The 24,027-nt window shown below is 47.9% G+C and overlaps 1 protein-coding gene across 1 annotated transcript in view; it reads left to right on the forward strand.

Annotated features, from left to right (window-relative positions):
• The window catches only part of STK31 (serine/threonine kinase 31), a 661,901-nt gene that overhangs the window by 143,942 nt on the left and 493,932 nt on the right, over positions 1 to 24,027 (forward strand). Inside the window, exon 5 of the mRNA XM_077491295.1 lies at positions 22,114 to 22,188. Within this exon, the coding sequence (XP_077347421.1) occupies positions 22,114 to 22,188 (75 nt within the window). The remainder of the gene's footprint in view (positions 1 to 22,113; positions 22,189 to 24,027) is intronic.

The raw sequence follows: 24,027 nt of genomic DNA on the forward strand, positions 1-24,027 counted from the left end.
AAAACAATGCCAAAATCGCGGTACTCCTCCGGCAGGGAGGGGAGTGAAGCGGTGCACAGAACCTTGGATACCTTCAGGAAGCATGTCTCCCTGCATTGTGGTGACCAGGAGAGAACCTCAGCACGGAGCCAATCAAAAGAGGGGTTGTGCCTCTGTAACCAAGGATAACCAGCGGAAATCTGGGTGAGGAAATGACTTGGAATTGGATCACCTCATGGTGAAGAGCCCCTACGGCCATGGACAATGGAACAGTCTCCTTCGTCACATGGGCAGGCTGTAAAGGTCTCCCATCAAGAGCCTCAATGGCAAGTGGAGTATTTATGCAGCTGCAGTGGAATCGAGTGTTGCGAAACAAAAGCAGCATCAATGAACAGGCCTGCAACCCCAGAGTCGATTAGAGCCTGTATGTCGATGGATGACTCAGCCCAAGAAAGAGTGACGAAAACCAGGGGCTTATCCTTCTGGATAACTGGGGACAAAACAACGCCACCTAAGGTCTGTCCATGACAGGACCCCCAAGGTTCGGGCGTTCCCTGGACGGGTAGGACAAGACTTCAAAAAGTGACCTGCCTGGCCACAAAGGCGCAATCTCTCCCTCCTCCTAAAAGCTCTCTCATCCGCAGAGAGACGCGTGAAGCCCAGGTGCATGGGTTCATCTTCACTGACCAACTCGGTACCAGGAGGCATGGGTGGGGCTACAAAGCTTGGAGGCAAACGTACAGGAGGCTTCCGCAAGTGCTCCTTGAGAGAGTTTTTTTCTCTGAGTCTGGAGTCAATGAGGATGGCAAACGAGATCAAGCTCTCCAGCTCAGTGGGTACATCTCGGGCTGCTATCTCATTCTTGATGGAATCCGAGAGACCATGAGAAAAAGCAGCCACGAGGGCCTCATTGTTCCCAGCAACCTCTGCTGCCAGAGTACGGAATTCAATGGCGTAGTCGGAAACAGTTCTCGTACTCTGTTTGATGGACATGAGGCACTTGGCAGCAGAAGAGAAGCGTGTGGGAACGTCAAAAACCCTTTTAAAGGAGGCCACAAACTGAGGGTAACTCAAGACAACAGGTTTTTGCGTTTCCCATAGAGGGTTAGCCCAGGCCAAAGCTCTCTCAGAAAGCAAAGATATCACGAAACCTACTTTGCTTCTGTCCGTGGGAAACTCCTGGGGCAGCATTTCGAAGTATATCTCAACCTGATTGAAAAACCCTCAGCATTGAACTGGATCGCCCCCAAATCGCTGGGGAAGCGGAGCAGAACCAGACAGACTCTCGCCTCTGAGGAGGTATTTCTCCCTTTGGACAAGCTGCAGACTCTTCAAGCTGTGGTGAAGTTGCTGGTGTCCCGCAGGTAGTCGTCGCTTCATTTTTCTCTTTCGTTCATTGACGGACACAGCTCCAGTAATCTTTACCGTAGGGTTAGTACGCCACCTTCAGGAAAGGACTAGGCAGTAATACAGGTGAAAAACAGAACTTTAGAGTTCTGCCAGGGGGCAGGCCCTCTGGAAAAATAACTCCTCAGCCTTCTTCCTGCAGCTCCAGTTTTTTTCTGCCTAGTGAAGAAGGAACTAGGCTCTCAGCGGGACCATTGGTCCTGGGATTTTTTTTCTGTTTTTTTGCCTTTTGTGCAAGATTTTAAGATTCTGTGATCTACTGTCAGCAGCCAGCTGGGTGACAGGCTGGATAATATAGATCCTTGTAGTCTCCCCAGCCTGGCCATCGAACGTGTGCAGACCCTAGCTATGCGCTGGGTCAGCCACAACATGCCCATCGGGCTCCAGGGGCGGCCGGTGAGCTCAATGCTCCGGGTCACACGCATGACCGGACTACCGATGTCTTTCACAGTGGGCTGTGGCCAGCAGCCACCCCTTACTGCGTGGAAGTAGGTCTGTAATGGGATGTCCCCAGCTTGTCCGGATGGTAAGTACAGCTCTTCCTGCCTTGGCAGGGTTGAGCAGCTGGGCATTCCCTGGGAGGTTGATTAGGGGGTCTCTCTCCTCCCTCTTTTCTTCCTGTCCCCATTCCCCCCCCCCCCCCCCCCTCTGTGAGGGAGGCTGCATGACTGGGCTAATGAGTGGTGTGTGTACCTGAGCCAGGGCTCCTCCGGGGGGGCTCTGATCCTTGATTGGGGGTTGTGCTGGTTGTCAGTGTTCCTGGGTTGTCTGTGTGTCTCTGCTGGTGTCTGTCGGCTCTGCATGTGCTGCCTCCATAGTGCTGTCTGCCGCCATTATCTCTGTTCATTCACTATGTACAGTTACTTGTCGGCCATTTTCTGTGAGGCTCTGTGGAAAGCATGGTCGGTGGCCATTTTCCCTGTGATTGTCCCTTATACAGGGTGGCCATTTTGTTGTAGCCTCAGCGTGATTTTTATCCTCAGCGCTGGTCCCTGTAACTCAGAAAAGCGTGGTTTTTCTCTGGACACCTGGGAGCTGACACAAGCACCTGTAACAGCACAGCACAGCGCAGCACTTGGTCGGGGTGGGGAGTCCTGCAGTGGGGGCCCCTCAGTCTGCAGCAGCTAGGAGGGTGGGATTGAGCACCTGTCCTAAGTCCCCAAGGGTGGCAGACAGGGTGAGTCAGCATGGCTTCAGAAACTGGTGTTTCCTCCCCAGAACTCTCTGAAATTGCAACTGTCTCGTCTGCAAACAGTGCAGTGCCTTTTGGACGCTTTATCAACGGTCCTTGAAACATTTGTTGCCAGGGTGGAGGCGGTGATGGTAAATTGGCCCCAGCCCCCCCCCCCCCACTCTCCTCCGGAGAGAATTCTGACTTAGACTTGGGCTCTGCAGTGACTGGCGTCCCTGCTCTGTGTCAAAGGATGCTGACCAGGACCAGTCTGACAGTGAGGATGAGTCCCCGTCCGGGTCCGTGCAAGAAAAAGCGCTAGTTGGAGCACTTATCACAGCTGTGCATGATACCCTGAAAATTCAGGATATAGCAGGATCCTCTGTTGAAGTAGTGGTCCCTTTTGGGTCCCGTAAGCCAGCCCGTACACCTAAGGTGTTTCCGTATCTGACTTATTTAGATAAGTTCGTATACAAGGAATAGGGAAGCCCGCAACGGACTTTCTTGTTCCCAAAAGGAATGGCGGTGTGTTACCCCTTTGAGGAGAGCCTTCTTAAACAATGGTCAGTTCCTCTGTCCTGGACCCCCAATATCAAGGTTAAATAAAGTAACAACGATCCCGGTAGAGGGGGACTCCTGCATTTAAGGACCCTACCGACAGGAAGGCAGAGGCAGTGACCAGTTCCTTGTTTACGTTAGTGGGTTCATCGATACGACCAGTACTGGCCACAGCATTAGTGTCAGACACTTACTGAGTGGCCAAAACTATTGCACTGTGAATTGGAGAAGCAACAGGCCTCTCCTGTCTGTGTGGAACTAGCAGACCAGTTAGTTCACGGCCTTAAGTATGTTTGTGATGCGTCCCTGGATACGATTCCCTTGCTCTCCAGGGCATCAGTGTCGGCAGTGGTGCTGCGGTGCCTGGTTTGGCTGAAATACTGTCCTGCGTACCAGGCATCTAAAAAAGCCTTGACAGATCTACCCTTCCTTGGTGACCGGCTATTTGTAGCCTCATTTTATGACGTTTATTAAAGACTGTCACTGGTGGGAAGAGTACCTTGTTCCCACAATCCAGGAAGAGTAAGGAGCCAGGCCGCAGGCAAGGGTCCTCATTTTCCACTCAAAAAAGAGGCTTTTTCATCTGCCAAGGACCAGCAAAATGCTCCCAGTCTGACAGGGCAACTACTGAGGGACAGAAGCGTCCCTGGACTTGCAAGCCAGCGAGCAAGAATGCTACCGTATGAAGATTTACCCCCGCCCCTTACCTGGATGGGGGTCGCCTTCGGGAGTTTGCAGCCCGGTGGGCCTCTCAGCTGTCCGACCAATGGGTCTGCAAAATGATTTCATCGGGCTACAAGATCTTCTCTTGGCCACCAAACAGATTCTTCCCCTCCAGCATACTTAATTACTCCTGCTGGGAGGCCCTGTTGGGGGTAGTAAGGGACCTGCTAAGATGCGGGGTGATGGTACCTGTTCTAGGAATGGAAAGATTTCAGGGGTTCTACTCTAATCTGTTGGTTGTCCCCAAAAAGGAAGGGGTATGTCTAATCTTGGACCTGAAAGCCCTCAATTGCTTTGTAAAAGTACAGAGGTTCAGAATGGAATCAGTTCGCTCAGTAATCGGTGCACTCCCTGGCATCTTAAGACATCCAGGATGCGTTTCAGGTATCAGAGGCTTCTGTGATTTGCAGTAGGGGTAGACCACTACCAGTTTGGTTCTACCCTTTGGCTTGACTTGAGCACCCTGAGTCTTAGCCAAAATTGGAGCCAATACCTTGGTAACCGGTTATCGCAATTGTGGGTTACCTAGACTATCTCCTCCTGAGAGCAGCTTCCGCCTCAGAATTAGAGGATGTGGCGATCACCATGCAATCCCTGCAGGAATTTGGGTGGCAGTTGAACCTCAAAAAGTCGGTGCTTGTGCCGACTCAGTACCTGGAGTACCTAGGCTTACTGCTGGACTCCGTGGAAGCGAGCATGCTTCTCCCTTCAGACAAACTGCAGACTCTGAGCTACGGTGAAGCTGTTGAACCGCAGGTGGTCGTCCCTGCGCTTCTGCTTGCGAGTCCTGGGTCTCATGGTGGCCTCCTTCGAGGCGGTACCGTGCGCCCAATTTTTCACACCAGAGTCTTGCAGAAGGAGATTTTGACAAAATGGGACAAATCTCCGTTATCCCTGTATCATCAGATTTAGGTGAGCCACTTAGTCAGGGACTCCCTGCTCTGGTGGCTGAGATCTCCGGCACTTCGGTCTGGGAAATCGTTCCTACCTCTGCATTGGACCGTGATCACACTTTTCCGACAACTTTGTTCGACCGTGTGTATGCAACAGATTTTGTTGTCAGAATGTCCGATCATGTGTGCAAGGGCTTAGGGCGTGCGATCAGGATGCAGTCAGACAACGCCACAGCGGTGGCATATCTCAACCATCAAGGAGGAGCAAGAAGGTCGCTCAGATCCTTCGGTGGGCAGAGCGGCATGTACCGGCCCTGTCGGCTTTATATATCCGGGGCGTAGAAAACATGGCAGGTGGACTATCTATGTCGCCAGATGCTAGACCCAGGAGAGTGGTCTTTGCATCCGGAGATGTTCAGACTTCTGTGCCTGTGTTGGGGCACAGCAGATGTGGACCTCCTGGCCTCTTGGCTCAATCGGAAGGTGCCGAGGTTCGTATCCAGGACAAGAGATCCTTGGGCGGGCGCGTCAGACGCGTTGGTGGCTTCATGGGATCAGTACCGACTGATCTACGCCTTTCCTCTGCTAAAACTGTTAACACGTCTGCTCCGCAGTGTGGAGGCCGAGTGGATTCCAGGGATGCTGATTGCCCCATATTGGCCTCTGTGTCCTTGGTACGCAGACTTGGTACGCCTGGCACCAGACTCTCCCTGGCGGCTACCGATGCAAGAAGACCTCCTGTCTCAAGGTCCGATTCTCCATCCTGCTTTACCGTCGCTGGTTTTAACAGCATGGCTGTTGATAGCCAGGTGCTAAGGAACCGAGGCCTGTCTGACTCTGTTATTTCAACTATGTTGAGGGCGCAGAAATCATCGTGGAAGCTATTGCATCGTACGTGAAAGGCTTGTAGCTCTGTGTGAGGAGATGGGGTGGCGTCTGCGAGTAGACCAGAAACTGGATTTAAGCACCATCAAGGGACAGATGTCAGCCTTGGCTGTTTTTTTTTTTTTTTTTCCAATGACCCATGGCGTCTGGAGCATGTAGTCCCTCCGTTGCATCCACCCTTGCCTCCATGGGATCTGAATCTGGTGCTATAGGCGCTTCAGAAACCGCCATTTGAGAACATCAGGGAAATTCCCTTGTTGACACACTCCCAGAAAATGGTCTTCCTAGTGGCCATTACATCGGCCAGGAGGAGTTCGGAGCTGGCGGCCTCGTCTTGCAAGTCGACCTATCTTGTTAGCTACAAGGATAAGGTGGTGTTGCGTCCACAACCTTCTTTTCTACCGATGGTGGTTTCGGCTTTTCACTTCAATGAAGACATTGTGTTACCATCTCTGGGTCGTAAACCGACACATCTTAAGGAGGTGGCCATCTATTCCCTTAACGTGGACGGGCTCTAAGGGTATATCTGTTGGCCATGGCTCCCTTCCGGAAGTCAGATTCTCTGTTCGTTTTGGTAGCTGGTCCGAAAAAATGGATGGAGGTCTCGTCTGCCACCATTTCCAGTTGGATCAGACAGATTGTGGTCCAGGCTTACGCCTTGAAGGGGCAGGTGCCCCCTTTCCTGTCACGCCCCATTCCACTAGGGCAGTTGGGACCTCTTGGGCTTTCCGACATCAAGCATCAGTCGCTCAAGTGTGTAAGGCGGCGACTTGGTCATCTGTTCACACTTTTACAAAGTTCTACAAAGCTGATGTAAGCAGTTGCCTGCTTTGGCCGCAAAGTTTTGCAGGCAGCCATGTAATGTTGCAATTTTACACTCTTTCTTCTGTTAAGAGAAAGTTAACTTTTTTTAAAATGTTAATGCACTCTGATGCATATGTTTACCGCAAGTTCTGATGCGGTTGTTTCAAATGGTGACTCCCCATTTAGGGAGCACCTCTGGTTGTGAGTGAAGTTATGTTGCTGTTCCCACCCCTCGTTAGGACACTGCTTGGGGATGTCCCTACTGTCAAGATTACTGGAGCTGTGTCAGTCAATGATCGGAAGAGAAAATAGGATTTTAGTACTCACTGTAAAATCCTTTTCTCTGAAGTTCATTGACAGACACAGCACCCTCCTATTGGTTTACATTATGCTGCTTGTTGACGTATTGAGCTGCAGGAAGCAGGCTGAGGGGCTATTACCAGAGGGACCGCCCCCTGGGCGGAACTGTTATGTTGATGTTCACATGTATTACATGTTCTGCCTAGTCCTTTCCTGAAGGTGGTGTAATAACTCTACGGTCAAGATTACTGGAGCTGTGTCCGTCAATGAACTTCAGAGAAAAGGATTTTACGGTGAGTACAAAAATCCTATTTTTGCATGCAATTCCTGGGTCTCATGGTAGCCACTTTCGAGGTGGTACTGTATGCTCAATTTCACACTCGAGTCTTGAAAAAGGATATCCTGTCCAAATGGGACAAATCTCCGTTGTCCCTGGATTGTCAAATTCAGGTGAGCCAGCTAGTCACGGATTCCGTGCTCTGGTGGCTGAGGTCGCCGCCCCTTCGGTCCGGAAAGTCGTTCCTTCCTCTTCATTGGACAGTGATCACAATGGACGCCAGCCTGACCGGTTAGGTGGATGTTTGGGTCGTACAGTCAGCACAGTGTCGCTGGACCCGGGAAGAATTCTGCTGGCCGATCAACATGCTGGAATTGCGGGCAATCAGGCGGTGCCACTCCACATGGTCACAGATGCTGCAGGGGCATCTGGTCAGGATCCAGTCGGATAACGCCACGGTGGTGATGTTTGTCAACAACAATCATGGAGGAACAAGGAGCTTGGCTGCAGCCATGGTGGTCGCTCACATCCTGCAGTGGGCAGAGCGGCTCATGCTGGCTCTGTTGGCCGTGTACATTCCGGGCGCAGAAAACTGGTGAGCGAACTACCTAAGTCGCCAGATGCTGGACCAAGGGGAATGGTCGCTACATCCGGATGTGTTTTGGCTCCTTTGCCTAAGGTGGGGCATGCCAGATGTGAATCTCTTGGCTTCTAGACTCAATCGGGAGGTACAGATGTTTGAGGCCAGGTCAAAGTATTCTTGTGGCTCCATGGGGCCGTTATTGGCTGATTTCTGCCCCCCCCCCCCCCCCAACTCAAAGTTCTACCACGTCTGCTTTGGAGGCTGAGGGGATTTTGGTTATTCTGATTGCCCCAGATTGGCCTCGGCGTCTGTGGTACGCCGACATAGTACGAATGGTGACGGATGTTCCTTGATGACTCCCGATGTTAGAGGACCTTCTATCGCAAAGTCCAATACTTCATCCTGCTTTACCGTCACTGGTTTTAATGGCATGGTTATTGAAAGCCAGGTGCTAAGGGACCGAGGTCTGTCTGACTCTGTAATTTCCACTATGTTGAGGGCATGGAAGTCATCTCCTCAGAAGATTTATCATACGTGGACGATCTATATTACCATGTGTGAGGAGATGGGGGTGGCATCCACGTACATATTCAGTTTCCAGGATCCTGCTGTTTTTGCAGCGAGTAGTGGATAAGAAACTTGCATTAAGCACCATTAAGGGGCAGATATTGACTTTGGCTGTCTTTTTTTTATTTATTTTTTTTATTTTTTGTGTCCCTTGGTGATTCATTCATTGGTGAGTACGGTTGTTCAGGGGGTTCGACATGTGGCCCCTCTGGTTTGACCACCGCCATCTCCGTGGGATTTGCATCTGGTGCTCTCGGTGCTTCAGAAACCTTTTGTCTACATATTTTTGGTAAAAAAAATATCGCAATAAGCTTATATTGATCAGTTTGTGCAGAAGTTATAGCGTCTACAAAATAGGGGATAGATTTGTCTTTTTTTTTTTTAGTAATGGCGGCGATCTGCAATCTTTATTGGGACTATGCCATTGTTGCAGACAGATCTGACACTTTAACACCATTTTGGGAGCATATATCGAGCCATCAGCCCTAGCGTTGACACTATGGGGTGAATGTGTGTCCTAGGGAGTGATTCTAACCGGGGGGGGGGGGGGGTACTGCTTGGGGGAGGCAACCAATTGTTCTTAAGCAGTAGGTATAACAGATCGCTCTCCTCACCCCTGATAGACAGAACAGAGATTTTCCTGTTTAAACTGGCAGATCTCAATCCTCTTCTTAGGAGCATTCGCGGGTAGCCGTCTCCCATCGCCCTATACGCCTTAATGCACCCGTCGCACAGGAGTTCCACTCTGCCTCCGTCAATCGACAGCAGGTGGTCGGCGATCGGTTAATGGAAAGTTGAGAGAAGGAAAACATGTAAAACCCATGTCTACTATAGTCAGTTCTGTATTTCTGCCTTGTGTCAAGAGTAAGACCTAGATCCCAACTGGGATGGGACGTGTGGTCCTAGAGCACTTTCCTTTTTTTTTTTTTTTTTTTTTCCTGGGATTTTTTGCCCTATGGAGATCTAAGGTCAGCAGCCGGGCTGGTCACCGCCGGTCTGGCAAGAGAACACACGCTGACCGTAAGCTGCTCACTGGGTCGGCTGCAAAAGCCCCATCCTGGACCAGCGAATTAGATTCCCCTTTCTCAACATGTTACACCCGTATTTAGGGTGTAACTTGTTGATTACCCACCACTTCTCTCTTCCTGTGACAGCAGGCGGGGGATGCTCTCCCGGCACCTTCTGTCATAATTTAAAAACCGTGCAGCTATGTTGGGCTCCACTCACATGGCTGCTTCATTCATTCATTCAGACTTCTTTGAATAAATTAACTGCAACTGTCAACCATTGCAGCTGATGGCTTGTTATTCTCAATGAACTGTGAGGGCACTAATGAGTGCTCCCATAGTCCATTTAGCTTCTTGGACTTCAGTTACTGCCTACCCATATTGGAAGTACTGGTAGACAGTTTATTGAAGGTCTGTAAAAGCCTAACATTTCACCCGCAATCTGCTGATTTTTTTACAGGCTTATAAAATGCTTAATTTTTATCTTCCGAAATATGCATTTTCTTAATTTGGGGATCCCCTATGTCTGCTGCAGCCTGCTAGGGGTGGTCTATCTGCTTCCCTTCTGTGCATTTAGTCCCATGGGTGCCAGGTTGGGGGATAGTACCACTTATGGGGTCTCCGGAGCATGTATACTTTCCTGTCCCTCTCATGGAGATGGCAGGGTCCTCAGGGTGCTCTATTCCCTTGGAAGCATTGTCAGCGGTCCCTTGAATCATTTGTCTTCGAGGTGGAAGTTGCAGTAAAAAAAAAAAGCCCTCTTCATACCTCTTCCCCCACCAGATGATTCACTTGGCTGTGGCCAGTTCTGTGTTCCAGGTGGACCCAGAGTGTTTGATTCCACATGAGGATTTCCCTGCCTCATCGCTGCACTGTAAACGGTGCTGGTGGCCACACTCATTACATATTTGTGGGAGACCTTAAAAATATACAATACTCCAGTTGCTGTCCTCTTTGGTACTCAAGTCTGCTCATATCGCTGAGGTTTTTCCTTGCTGCTTCCTGTTTTGCAAAATTTTGTGGTCCTGAAATGGGTTTCGATACATTACCCCTTTACGAAGGCCCTTCTGAAGAATTGCCCTTCTCCTCCTGTCGTGGGTCCTTCCATCTCTATGTTGAATAAGGCAACCATGAGACTGCGCAGAGTTCTCCAAGGATTCTGCGAATAGGAAGGCGGTATTGATTTGTGAAGAAAGTAGCTGAAAACACAGCGACTAATAAACTCTGCGCCACTCAAAAATGAAAAAATCTAGACTAATACTCAGTGGATCAAATAAACTAAGTGAAACACTAATAGCTGCTCCCTGAAAATAACAAGAAAAAGACTTGTCGTGCTGAAAATATAATGATAGTAGGGGCGCTGAGTAAATATAAATATCAATCACAAAATGTGAAACTTTGATAATCATATAACATCTAAAGTGATGAACAACCTATGACCAAAAACGGTAAAAAAACAAAAGATTGCAAACAAATATATGATGAGAACAATAATAAAGTCCCAATTGGATACTGAAACCAAAAAAAATATATAAATATAGATCCAAAGTCCAAAACAGTGATTCTTTCAGTGAAAAACTCCTTCTGAATCCATATATCAGAAAAAAAGGCTGGAATCTACTACAATGTAGTGACACGTCCCTTCACCAAAACTTATGGACATAGAAAACACCCCAACTGTGAAGATAAAGTTGTCTTCTTACCAGATGCTGTTGACTACTTTATTTAAAAAGATAGTCAAATAGGCTTATGCAGGTAAATTCCCTGCTCACATGGAATAAGGTGGACCTCGTATGGACAGAAGCTTCTCCTCATAGACTCAGACAGGTTTGTTTGGCTTTTTTTGTATGACCTGTCTGAGTCTATGAGGAGAAGCTTCTGTCCATACGAGGTCCACCTTATTCCATGTGAGCAGGGAATTTACCTGCATAAGCCTATTTGACTATCTTTTTAAACCGTTTTTGGTGATAGGTTGTTCATCACTTTAGATGTTATATGATTATCAAAGTTTCACATTTTGTGATTGATATTTATATTTGCTCAGCGCCCCTACTATCATTATATTTTCAGGCGGTATTGATTGCCCGTTGCAGTTGTATGTTTGCAGTCATTGACTTGTCACTTCACCCAGTTTTGGCCATGGCATTTGTGTGCCAGACACTTTCTGCATAGGATAAGCTCTTGTGCCTTGATCTGGTTAATAGGCAGGAATTTGCAGTCTGCTTGAAACTCATGGACCAACTGGTTCAGGTTCTCAAGTACTTGTGTGATGCAGCTTTGAATGTTGCTCCTGCCCCCCCATATTTCCAAGCGCTGTTTTGTTGGTGATGCTTCAGTGAGTCCTCTGGCTTAAGTGTTGGTGTAAGGATCCCCTAGACAAATTATCCTTTCAGGGTGTGCTGCTCTTTGGGGCTACCCTGGATGATATTTCAAGGACCTTACTGGAGGGAAGGTTACTTTCCTTTTGTAATCCGTAAAAGGCAAGAGCCTCACCGCATCAAGGTCCCCCTTCTCTGCACACAAGCGGGCATTTTTCTTCTCTAGTCTTTTTGGTCCAAAAAGTCTCAGCCCTCCAAAGCGCACACGTATGGAACAAAACAACCCTGTTTTTTCAAGCACAGCAAGTCCGTGGTTCTGTCGTCCTCTGCATGAAGGCTTTCCCCATACCTGTACTCTGGGTGGGACTCGCCTTTTTCGGGTCGCAGATCCATGGACCTTTGTCCATAAATCAATCTGTTAGCTGATTGTTGGGCTACAAAACCTGGATTTCTTTCCTGTCTACCAAATTTTCCTTCCAATTTCAGCTCTCGTTGCTTAATCTGCTGCTCCAGGGATGGATTGCCCCAGTTCTGGACCCAGAGAGGTTTCTGGGTTTTATTAAATCCTGTTTATGGTTCTGAGAAAGGATGAGGCCCGTCTGATGCGGATCTCAAGGCCCTGAATTGTTTTGTGAAGGTGCAAAGATTTAGGATGGGATCTAAACGTTCTGTGGTGGCCTCCCTTCATGGGTGGGGAGGGGGTTCCTGGCCTCCCTTCATCCATTTTTGCCACTTCCCTTTTGGTTTTGGCTCTGTTCTCTGGTTGTTTACCAAAGTACTGGCTCCGGTCCTGGCACTTCTGAGACGGTGGGAGCTATTGCCTTTTAACCCCCCTAGCGGTAATCCCGAGTCTGGCTCGGGGTAGGAATATACTGACAGGAGCGGTAACCCCGAGCCAGACTCGGGATGGCTTCGCTCGATGCAGGGGAGGACACAGGGAGCGTTACTCACCGTGTCCCCTGGATCCAGCGATGTCCGCCGCGCTGTGCGATCGAGCTGTCCTCCGCTCGATTCACAGTGCCGAATGCCGCCGAGCTCCGTTCCCTGCGACGTTACGGCGCACGGGAGCGGAGAACTGCGGCAAATTCAAAAAAGTTAAAACGCCCTAAACACACACAGCACTGTAATCTTACGGATTACAGTGCTGTATTAAAAAATACACACCCCCTTTGTCCTTAGTGGTGCCCTGCATGCACTTTTATATTATAAATACTGTTTTTTACTGCCTGGAATTTGGAGATTGTCCATAGCAACCAAAAAGTGTCAATTTTTCAGTGTTTTAGGATTTTATTACATTATTGAATAATTTTTATTATTCTTTATTATATTATAAACTTTATCATACCCGGGATGTCTGCTAGAACAGATTTAAGAGTGTTATTCCTAAGAATTACAGGACCTCTCTACCTTATTTCTCATGGTGGCTTTGTCCTCCGAATCTTTTGGGCTGGGAAATCCTTTCTCCCTCTCAACTGGATGGTGTTCACAATGGTCACTAGCCTGCCTAAATGGAGAGGGGGCTTCCTGGGGTTGAAGTTGACCGGAGGGGTCCTGACTGCCCATCAGTGTCTTGGAGCCACGGGCAATTCATTTGTGTCTAGCTAGCTGGATGGAGCCTCTGAAAGGATGTCTAGTCAAGCAATACCAGGCTGTTGGCCTATGTTAATCATCAGGGCAGGATGAGAAACTCTGCTGCAGCGCTGGAGGTCTTCTGCATCCTTCGGTTGGCAGAACTGCACGTGTCTGCGCTTGTTGCTGTTTACATTCTAGGCATTGACAACTCGCAGTCGTACTACCTCAGTTGTCCAACGCTGTATCAAGGAGTTTGCTCTCTACCCCCAGATGTGTTATGTCAAACCTGCGCTAGAGCACACCAGATGTGGATCTGCTGGCTTCCTGTCTCAACATGAAGGTGTTGAGGTTTGTGGTGGGAACAGGGTAATCACCTGGACGGATGCAACGTGCACTCTGGTAGCACCGTAGAGGAATTATCAACTCTTGCACGCCTTTCCTCCTCTCGAGCTTTTTCCTTGCTGCGCAGGATAGTGGCTGAAGGGGTCGTGGTCATTCTGACGGCTCAGGATTGGCCTTGGTGACCTTGGCTTGGTGCTGTTAGTTGGTTGTTCCTTGGCAGCTCCCTTTTGCGTGATTCTTCCACCCTGCTTTACTGTCACTGGCTTTGACAGTCGGCTATTGAAAGTCCGGTTTTGAGGAACAGGGTTGTAGGGGTCAGAGATTCCCACCTTGTTCAAGATGTGTAAATCCACCGCTAACTATTGCACTGGGAAAGGCTTATATTATGTGGTGCCCAGTTGTGAATGTTCCGTTGTTCCTCTTTCTTGATCAGATGGCCTTGAGTATTTTTACTGGCTAGGTCTCTGCCCTTGTTATTTTCTTCCAATGGCATTTAGCCACACACTCCTTGGTTCATGTTGTGTTTTATTACGGTTTTCACTATCCTTTTTGAGGTCAGACTTTTTTTGGGATTACGGAAGGCCTGCAAACTGGCCAGGTGGCCTTCTCTGCCTCTATTTCCTGATGGATTAGGCAGACACTTGTCCAGGCTTATGACATTGAGGGTCGTGGCTCTCCCCTTCTGTTATGCCACACTCTACCACAGAGTTGTGCCTCCTGGGCATTCTGGCATCAGATGTCAGTGTGTCAAGTTTGCAAGACCGCTACCTGGTCATTTGTGCACACCTTAACTAAGTTTTACAAGTCGCTGTTTTGGTTTCTGTGGATACGTGTTTTGTCTGCAAGGTTTTGAAAGTTCTCGTTTTCTTCTTTTTGGAGGTTCTTGGGTGGTGGTGCATGTTGTGACTTGGTTACTCACCCCCCTCATTGGGGCACTGCTTTGGGACGTTTATGAATCTTTGGGAAGATTATGAAGTGCTGTGTCAATGAATGAACCCTTAAAAACCCTTCAACCCCCCCCCCCAAAATCCATGTACTATTTTGTGATGATCTTGGCTGCCTATAGCAGAAAGGGGGTTTACTACCAACTAGAACTACCCATAGGCTGTGTGGTGGTAGTTTTTCTTTTCTGCTTGGTGTCCTACTCCAGAAGGTGGCCCTATACCCCTACGGTCAAGATTATGAAGTGCTATGTCTGTCAGTTATCTCAGTTATCTTTATAGTGAGTAACCAAGCACATAGTGCTTTGTGTCTAACAAAGAGTGAGTCAGTACAAATATGACACCTTTTAGTGAGTGGCCGCTCTTTTTTATTTTTATTTTTTATTTTATTTTTTTATCCAATCACAAACTTTGCAAAGCTGCCTTGGATACGATGTTGAAAAGTAAATGGATCTGTACCTGGCTGTGATATTTGTTTTACAAAGGATTGTTTTGAGGTGCTGATAAGTGTGTGAATAAATGCGCAGAGCCGCAACTCGGGATGGAGCCTGCTTGAGTGCTCTGGGGGCACACGGAAGGGAGGGGCCAAAAGTGTCAGGGAGGGTCCCGAAAAGGACTCTTTGCAAAACAGCTAGAAACAGCAGCTAAGTAGGGCATGTTTGTCATTTAAAAAAAAAAAAAAAAAAAAAGTCTTTACTTATCCACTATATTAAAATGATATTCAAGTGTAGGTTTCCCCAAAAATGAAGATGCAATATGTGTGTTATTTTTTTTTATTTTTTTTATACATGTTATTAAAAAAATGTACCTGGCAAATCTACCTGTTTATTTTATTTATACTTTCATTTTAATAACCTGGTGATTTTGCCAGTTCGTCTGGCTTCCTATTTCAGGCTGACCACAACAAGCATGGGAGAAGATCCTTCCACCATTGCCAGTTTGTGTATCGGTGATCACTGCTGGGAGTTGCAGAACATTGTGCCTATTCCTCTTGTCGTGGTTTCTTTGGCTACGCCCCCTCCCAGCTTGTTTTACCAAGGGGGTCAGTCTTCTGTAATACACTGTGGGGAAAATCCCCTTATGTAGATTATAGTGGGCAGGATTATATCATACTTAATGCAGGCTTGTGAGCCTTATTTTATTTTTATTTTTTCTTAAATCTGATTTTTATTTCATTTTTGTGACAAACAGGATCCTTCCATTTACAGAACAATTAAACAAAAAACATAACAGCTGCAGCCAGTTATACAGAAAATGCATATCAAATTGGAATTTGGTAACTTTGAATAGGAATATTCCACATTATGTAAGTCCGCTAACCAGTGGCAAAGATTTCACCAAGTAACGCCCCTTATGCTGGCCATACACGTACGGAAATTCGGCTGACACTGGTAGTTTTCGGAAAGATCGTCCGGCAATTGTGCCGTTCTTTTGGGCTCTACTAATGTCAATAGATTTGAAGTGAAAACTTTTTCCTGTTTCAACTAAAGTGTATATGTGTATTTTGTAATAAAAACAATTAGAATATTCTGTCTTGTATAATTTATATATGTTTTTAATGTTATCCAGCAGTCACTACAATCATGGAAATGATCATGTGTATAAGTTTATTCTGTCAATTAGTGGCCAATTCTGTGTATGTATGGCCAGCATTAGCCTAGTGGAAGATTCTACCATTCACAGTCCTGTTTCCTAGCATGCGTGTTCAACACCCTTCTCCAATTTCGTTCTATTGGTTCAATAGTGCTGATCAGAGTGCTTCTCTGTTCATTTGTAATTTGTAATTTTTTCAAATGCCAGTATTATTATGTTCTGTTTAATCTTGACCTTGGGGTTGTATTGCCACCTTCAGGGGAGGACTAGGCAGAACATGTAAAAACAGCAAAACTGCACAGTACCGCCCAGGGGGTGATGGTCCTACTGGCTATAAACCCTCACTCCTGCTTCCAGCTGCTCTGTTTTTTTTTCTCCTAGTGTAGAAGGATCTGGCTCCCTGTGGTGACTATTGGTCCTGGGAATTTTTTATTTTTTCTGCTTTTTGATTCCTGTGAACTACAGTGAACAGCTGGGCTGAGTGACAGGCTGGATAATATAGATCCTGGCAGTCTCCCCAGCCTGGCCATCGGCCATTATGTCCAGGGGCGGCCGGCGAGCTATATGCTCCGGGGGCACATATATGACCGGGCTACTGCTGTCCGTGTCACAACGTGCCATGGCCGACAGCCACCCCGTACTGCTCGGGTGATGGGTCTGTCTGTGGAACTTGTCCAGCAGTCCCTGCAGGAGGGGTATGTATGGTTCCACCTGTTTCGGCAGGTTGGAGCAGCTTGGCATTCCCTGGGTTATCGACTAGGGAGTCTCTCCCTTTCTTATCTCCCTCCCCCCGTCCCTTTTCCTCCTCCCCATGCTGATGGGCCACTGTGTGACTGGGCATAGGGGGTGCAGTGCATGGGTCCTGGCAGGGGGCTGCGCTGGGCGGCTGGTGGTCCGCTCGGCTTTTCCCCTGGTTTTAGGTTATTTTTGGGGGTATCTATGCCATTTTCCCGGCGCTCTTAGAAGTTTTTGCTGAGGTGGTCAGCGGCCATTTTCTAGTAGCTTCAGTTTTGTTTTACCCTAGCGTTGGGCGACTGGTTCATTCTGGAATAGAGCGAAATTGACTCAGAATACCTGGTGGCTGGCACAGAGGAGAGCGGACGGCGGCAGCACAGCGCAGTACCTGGGTCAGGGTGGTGAGTTCTGCGGAGGGCCCCTCAGTCTGTGGCAGCTAGGAGGGTGGGCATTTTGTGTGGCTGGCCTTGGGTCTCTAGTGGTGATGGGCGAGAGTGGGTCAGCATGGCGTCAGAAGCTGGTGCTTCTTCCCCAGACATCCCTGTTGCAACTGGTTCCTCTGCACCTGCAGTGCCTATAGACATTCTGCCGGCGGTCCAGGAGTCCTTTGTTGCCAGGGTGGAAGTGGCGTGCGGGCGCAAGGGGAGTAAAAATGCCCCCACAGTCTTCTGGGGAAAGCTCTGATTCAGACTCTGGTCCCACTGTGGTAGGCGGCCCCAGTTCTGGCGTTTCAGAGGATGTGGAACAGGACCGTTCGGACAGTGAGGATGAGTCGGTGTCCCGGTCTGCGCAGGAAAAAGCACCAGTAGGAGCACTTATCACAGCAGTGCGAGATTCCCTAAAGATGGAGGATACGGCGGGGGCATCTGCAGAGGTGTCGGCCTCTTTTGGGTCCCACAAGCCGGCCCGCACTGCTAAGGTGTTTTCGTATTTAACTTATTTTGATACGTTTATTTTACAAGGAGTGGAGAAGTCAGCAGCGGGCCTTTTCGGTCCCGAGATGGATGGCGGTGTATTAGGAGAGTTTCCTGAAAAAAATTGATATCTCCTCCGGTCATTGACCCCCCCCGGTATCCAGGTTAAATAAGGGTACCACGATTCCAGTGGAGGGGACCCCCCACCCTTCAAGGACCCTGCTGACAGAAGGGCCGATGTGGTTGCCCGGTCCATGGCCCGCTAAGTTGTTGCACCGTGAGTTGGAAAAGCAACAGGTTTGGTGCAGGGCTTGAAGTATGTCTGTGATGTGGCCTTTGATACGGCCCCCTTGCTTTCTAGAGCCTCAGTATCAGCTGTGGTGCTACGTCGCCTGATTTGGCTAAAATGCTGGTCTGTGGACCAGGCATCTAAGAAAGCGCTGGCGGATTTAACCTTCTGGGGGAGAAGCTATTTGGAGCCTCACTGGATGACATTATTAAGAATGTTACTGGGGGAAAGAGTACTTTGGTCCCACAGTCCAGGAAGGGTAAAGAGCCACGTCGTAGGCAGGGGCTCTCCTTTTCCGCTCAGAAGCAGGTTTTTCGTCCGCCCGGGTAGGCAGGTAAGCGTTCTCTTTTTCCCGACAACCTACATCTTCTTCCGGCTTGTCGGGAGGCCCTGTTTGGGGCAGTACAGGACCTGCTGCTGTGCGGGGTGATAGTACCTGTGCCGACGCCGGAATGCTTTCAGGGATTCTACACCAGTCTGTAGTCCTAAAGAAGGGAGGGGTCCGTCCGGTCTTGGATCTTAAAGCCCTCGTGAAAGTACAAAGGTTCAGGATCAAATCAGTTCGCTCCGTGATCTCTGCACTCCATCAGGGGGATGTCTTAACGTCCCTGGACATCAAGGATGGAAACTTTCATGTCTCCAAATGCACCAGTCATCAGCAGTTTCTACAATTTGTGGTCGGGGATGAGCACTACCAATTTGTAGCTCTCCCTTTTGGTCTAGTGACGGCACCAAGGTTCTCCACCATGGTGCTAGCCCCAATTCTGGCATTGCTAAGGCAAGGAGGGTTTGCAATCATGGGTTACCTGGACGACCTCTTTCTGAGAGCAGCTTCTGCCTCAGAATTAAGGGAGGCTGTGGCTATCACCATACAGACTCTTTGGGAGTTTGGTTGGGTGTTGAACCTCCAGAAGTCGTGTTGGTGCTGACTTAACGCCTGGAGTACCTGGGCTTGATTCTGGACTCCTCAAAGGCGAGAGTCTTTCTCCCTTCAGACAAGCTGCAGACTCTTCAAGCTGCGGTGAAGTTGTTGATGTCCCGCAGGCGGTTGTTGCTGCGTTTTTGCATGCTAGTATTGGGTCTCATGGTAGCCACTTTCAAGGCGGTACCGTATGCTCAATTCCACACTCGTGTTTTGCAGAAAGAGATCCTGTCCAAATGGCACAAATGTCGGACATCCCTTGATTCTCAAATTGGGGTGAGCCAGCTAGTCAGGGATTCCCTGCTCTGGTGGCTGAGGTCTCCGGCCCTTCGGTCTTGGAAGTCGTTCCTTCTTCTTCATTGGACTGTGATCACAATGGACGTCAGCCTGACTGGCTAGGTGCGAGTTTGGGGGCGTACAATCTGCCCAGGGTCACTGGACGCAAGAAGAATCCCGCCTGCTGATCAATGTGCTGGAGCTTTGGGCGATCAGGCGATGCCTCTCCACATGGTCACAAGCTGCAGGGGCGTCCGGCCAGGATTGTCGGACAACGCCAAGGTAGTGGCGTATGTCAACCATCAAGGAGGGATACGGAGCTCGGCTTTAGCACTGGAGGTCGCTCACATCCTGCAGTGGGTAGAGCAGCGCGTGCCCGCTGTTTCGGCTGTGTACATTCCGGGCGTAGAAAACTGGCAGGCAGACTAGTCGGCCACCATTTTGGATCAGACAGATCGTGGTTCAGGCTTATGCTATAAGGTGGCGGGCACCCCCCTTTCTTGTCACGGCACATTCAACCAGGGCAGTTGGTGCCTCCTGGGCTTTCCAACATCAAGCATCAGTTTCCCCAGGGGGGGGTTTGCAGGCGGCTGTTTAACTGGTTCCCGACCAGCGCACGACGATGTACGTTGACAGAATGGCACGGGCAGGCATATTGGCGTACAGGTACGTCCAATCTTCAATGCCACCCTGCCATCGGTAACGCGCCGCCGGCGGTGCGCTCCCGCGCTGGTCGGGACCCCCGTGAGACCGATCGCCGGACCCGCGGACTCTATCGCCGCGGGCATCCCCGCGATAGTTTCACGGGAAGCTGAATGGAGGAAATGCAGTGTAAACAGCATTTCTCCATTCTGCCTAGCAACTAGTGATGCTGATCTCTACTCCATGTGATTGGAGCAGAGATCAGTGTTCACTAAATGAAAGCCCAACCCCCCCACAGTTAGTAGCACACCCCTAGGAACACTTAACCAATACACTGCCACCCACTGGTTAACCATTTCACTGCCAGTGTCATTTACACAGGAATCACTGCATTTATATAGCAGTGATTACTGTATAAATGACAATGGTCCCAAAAATGTGTTTAAAAATGTCCGATGGGTCCCCCACAATGTCGCAGTCACAGTAAAGATCACTGTCATTACTAGTAAAAAAAAAAAAAATAATAAAAAATTAATAAAAATGCTATAAAACTATCCCTATTTTGTAAACGCTATAACTTTTGCGCAAACCAATCAATAATCGCTTATTGCGATTTTTTATTTTTTTATTTTTTTACCAAAAATATGTAGAAGAATACGTATCGGCCTAAACTGAGGGAAAAAATTTTTTTTTATATATATTTGGTGGATATTTATTATAACAAAAAGTAAAAAATAGTGCGTTTTTTTTCAAAATTGTCGCTCTATTTTTGTTTATAGCATAAAAAATAAAAACCGCAGGGGTGATCAAATACCACCAAAAGAAAGCTCTATTTGTGGGGAAAAAAAGACGTAAATTTTGTTTGGAAGCCACGTCGCACGACCGCGCAATTGTCAGTTAAAGCGACGTAGTGCCGAATCGCAAAAAGTGGTCTGGTCTTTGACCAGCAAAATGGTCCGGTCTGTAAGTGGTTAAGGTTGCAACCCCCCTATTGAGGCGTTCTGGTTATGAGTGGAGTTTATTTTCTTGCTGTTCCCACCCATCGGTTTTTTTTTTTTTTACACTGCTTGGGGACGTTACTAAGGTCAAGATTAAAGGTGCTGTGTCCATCAATGAATGAAAGACAAAATAGGATTTTTGTACTCACTGTAAAATCCTTCTCATTGAAGTTCATTGACGGACCCAGCACCCACCCCTACTATCTCTGTACTGCTTTTTGACTAACTGAGCTGGAATCATAGTGAGGGGTTATAGCCATACTGTGCAGTTTTGCTGTTTACATGTTCTGCCTAGTCCTCTCCTGAAGGTGGCGGTATAACCCTAAGGTCAAGATGAAAGGTGCTGTGTCCGTCAATGAACTTCAGAGAAAAGGATTTTGCTGTGAGTACAAAAATCCTATTTTTTTTTTCCATATGCAGATTGTATAGTGGGCATGCTGGTTGGTGAGCCATTTAACATTAAACAGCAGGTGGGAAGCAGCATGAGGGAAGATGGGTGTACCACACACACATTGTGTTTTCTATTTACTTTAAATTATATCACTAGTTCTGAGATATGCTTGTGTTATGAGTGAATATTTACCTCGCAAACACTCCAGGTGCCTTTTGGCACATACCTACTGTATATTTCCATGTAAAGCGTAACCGAAAACTGTTAAAAGGCATACAGTGGTTGTAACCAAAAATAAAAAAAGGAAAAGAAAATCCTGTCTCTAATAAACAAACAGCATAGTGCTTCTGGGGTGTTATTTTCCCATTCTATTCTGTAAAATGCCTGGTTGATCCTGCCTGTTCCTGTGTCCCCCTAGGTGTGCTGATCACGGTAATCATTGCCGCTGATCCATGATACCATGGTCAATGTACATGCAGCCATTATCCCTTTGTGTTCAGAGCCTGTCCCTCTCCCACTCCCTTCTTCTTGCCTTTCAGTTCCTAGTGTGAGAACTGATCCCCTCCTGCTGCTGTTCCGTGTGGCTGCAAAGTCGCTGGACACAATTTCTGGCATTACCTCTGTTTATAGCAACCTTTTATATTTGAATGTTTTTGTTTTGATTATGAAGCTAGATGCCTTATTTCATACAGCTGCTGTGCAGTCATGTGACTTCCCAGCTGACGTCAGAGAGGGGAAGCTCAGCCACTCCCGCTGAGCAACAGGTCACATGAGCACACAGCAGCACTGTGAAATAAGGTATTTAGCTTCATAATTAAAAAGAAGAAAAATACATACTGATGTATAGCTTTTAATAAGACTGATACCAGTAATTGTCCTCACTGACTTTACAACCACTTTTCAACCAGTTTAAATAATTATGGTGCACGAGTAATGATTTTCCAGGTTAATTCTCTGGACCTGGTATCGTTCTTTTTGAATATTAATGGACAATGAGTATACTGACAGATTGTATTTTATTTATAGGTTTATGGTGGAATGTTCTCAGCAGACAAGTGTTGGTATAGATGCAAGTTGCAGCATGTGGTTGATGATGAACAGGTAAGGAAATCACTTTTATAGAAAACCTTATGGCACTGTCCCAGAGTGTAAAATTTATATTCTGCAGTATTACCTCCTGACTGTTTTCTAACCACCCTTCACACGCTTTTTCAAAGCAATCCACTGTGGGGTGGAGGTGGGAGGGATTTGGGGCAGTAAATTATACTGTTGGTATTGAAGAATGCCTTAGTTGTAAAAATTCATATGATTGACAATCGATGTGCAAAGAGATCAGTGGAACAATGTGAAAGGAGAACACTACCACCACAATTGCACATAAGGTGAGAACTTACCAGGTAGCAAAACTTTACTGCATCATGGAGGTCAGTATGCATTTGTGTGAAATGTATCTGTCAACTGAAAATAAACATACTGCTTTTTCTTTATCGTACATCATAGGACACAGTCTCAAGTAATTACTTAGTGGGTTATAGGCCTACCTTCAGGTGTTGACACTGGTAGAACCAATACAGGAAGTTGACTCCCCTATATAACCCCTCCTCCTTCCAGGAGCACTCAGTTTTTTTTCGCCAGTGTCTAAAGTGTTGGTCACGAGTGAAGAAGTGCTCTGCGGAGCTCCAGGAGGGATCCATGCTGGATTTTAAGAAACCTCCACAATCAGATCCATCCTCGCCACTGAGGCCATAGGATGGTACCTGGACCTCGATACAAGGACAAGGTTTTGCCTGTAATGCTTCTTTGAGAGCTGGACCCTAGGAACCAGGACTCTTTTTGGTCTTGCTACATTTCCTAAAGTTGTCCTTTGGGGTGATATATAAGGCCCAAAGGAGCGGAACCCCTTTTAAAAGGGCCCCAGTTTATGAGCGTGTTTAAACGCAGCCCGCCGTGATTGGTGAAAGTTGGATCTGTCTGTTAAATCAGCAGTATCCTGCAGCGAGGACAAGGTAAGGGAAGAAGCTTTGCTTTTTCCTTCAATATACCTTATATGCCTTATAAATGTCTCTTTTAGAAGGAGTAACTTACACTACCTATTATGTGTCTTAGTGCAGCTCTGTCTCGGAACATGTGTGGTCCCAGCGGCAGAGGGGGTTCTTACTTAAATAGATGTTGTGGGATTTGGTAAAAAGTACAGCAGTTGCTAATGCAGAGATCTGTATAAACTTCTATATGGGCGGTGGCTGGCTGGTTGACGCAGCTGCTTTAGCTGCTTGGTTTAATTACAACCCAGCACTTCCACCTAGTAACATTGGGAAACGCTCTATGCTTCTGTGGTTTTAAAAAAACTATAAATCTGCTGACAGAACCCCCCTCCCCTTCCCCTCTTCCCCTCCCCTTCCCCTCCCCCTCTTCCCCTCCCCCCTTTGTAGAGGTGTATAGTACGTTCACCTTACTTTGTGTTGGCCATTCGGGTCCCTAGCAGGGCCTGAGAAGGCAGAAGGGCATGTCCGTAAGGTCATGTGGCGCTGTGTATGGATGTAATGTCCACACACACAGAGCACTCGCCACATAGCTGAGGGGAAGCGCTGAGGATGCCAATCGGGTTCCACCTGAGGCTTGTTATCACAGACACTCATTTCAGAAAGACTTTAACTGAAGAGAGGCAGTCTGTCTGTAAGACACCAGAGCGCTGGGCACGTAAGGGTTTAAACAGGCATTTCCAGACAGGAAAAACTATTGTTATTTGGGAGCAAAAGAACTGTTATTTTGTGTGTACCTCTGCTTGTGCTTCCAGACCTACCGTAAAGGTACCTAAGGTGTCACCCCCCAGACGCTGGGAATCCCAGTTATGCCTCCATACTGTCTTCCTCTTCGGAGAGATCAGACATGGCAAGCCAGGGTGAGTCATTGGAAGCTAGCGGTGGTGCAACTGCTTCACAC

This window comes from Lithobates pipiens, unplaced genomic scaffold (assembly GCF_037356315.1).
Source record: "Lithobates pipiens isolate NorthernLeopardFrog02 unplaced genomic scaffold, aLitPip1_a1.2 Scaffold_19, whole genome shotgun sequence".
Lineage (NCBI taxonomy): Eukaryota > Metazoa > Chordata > Amphibia > Anura > Ranidae > Lithobates > Lithobates pipiens.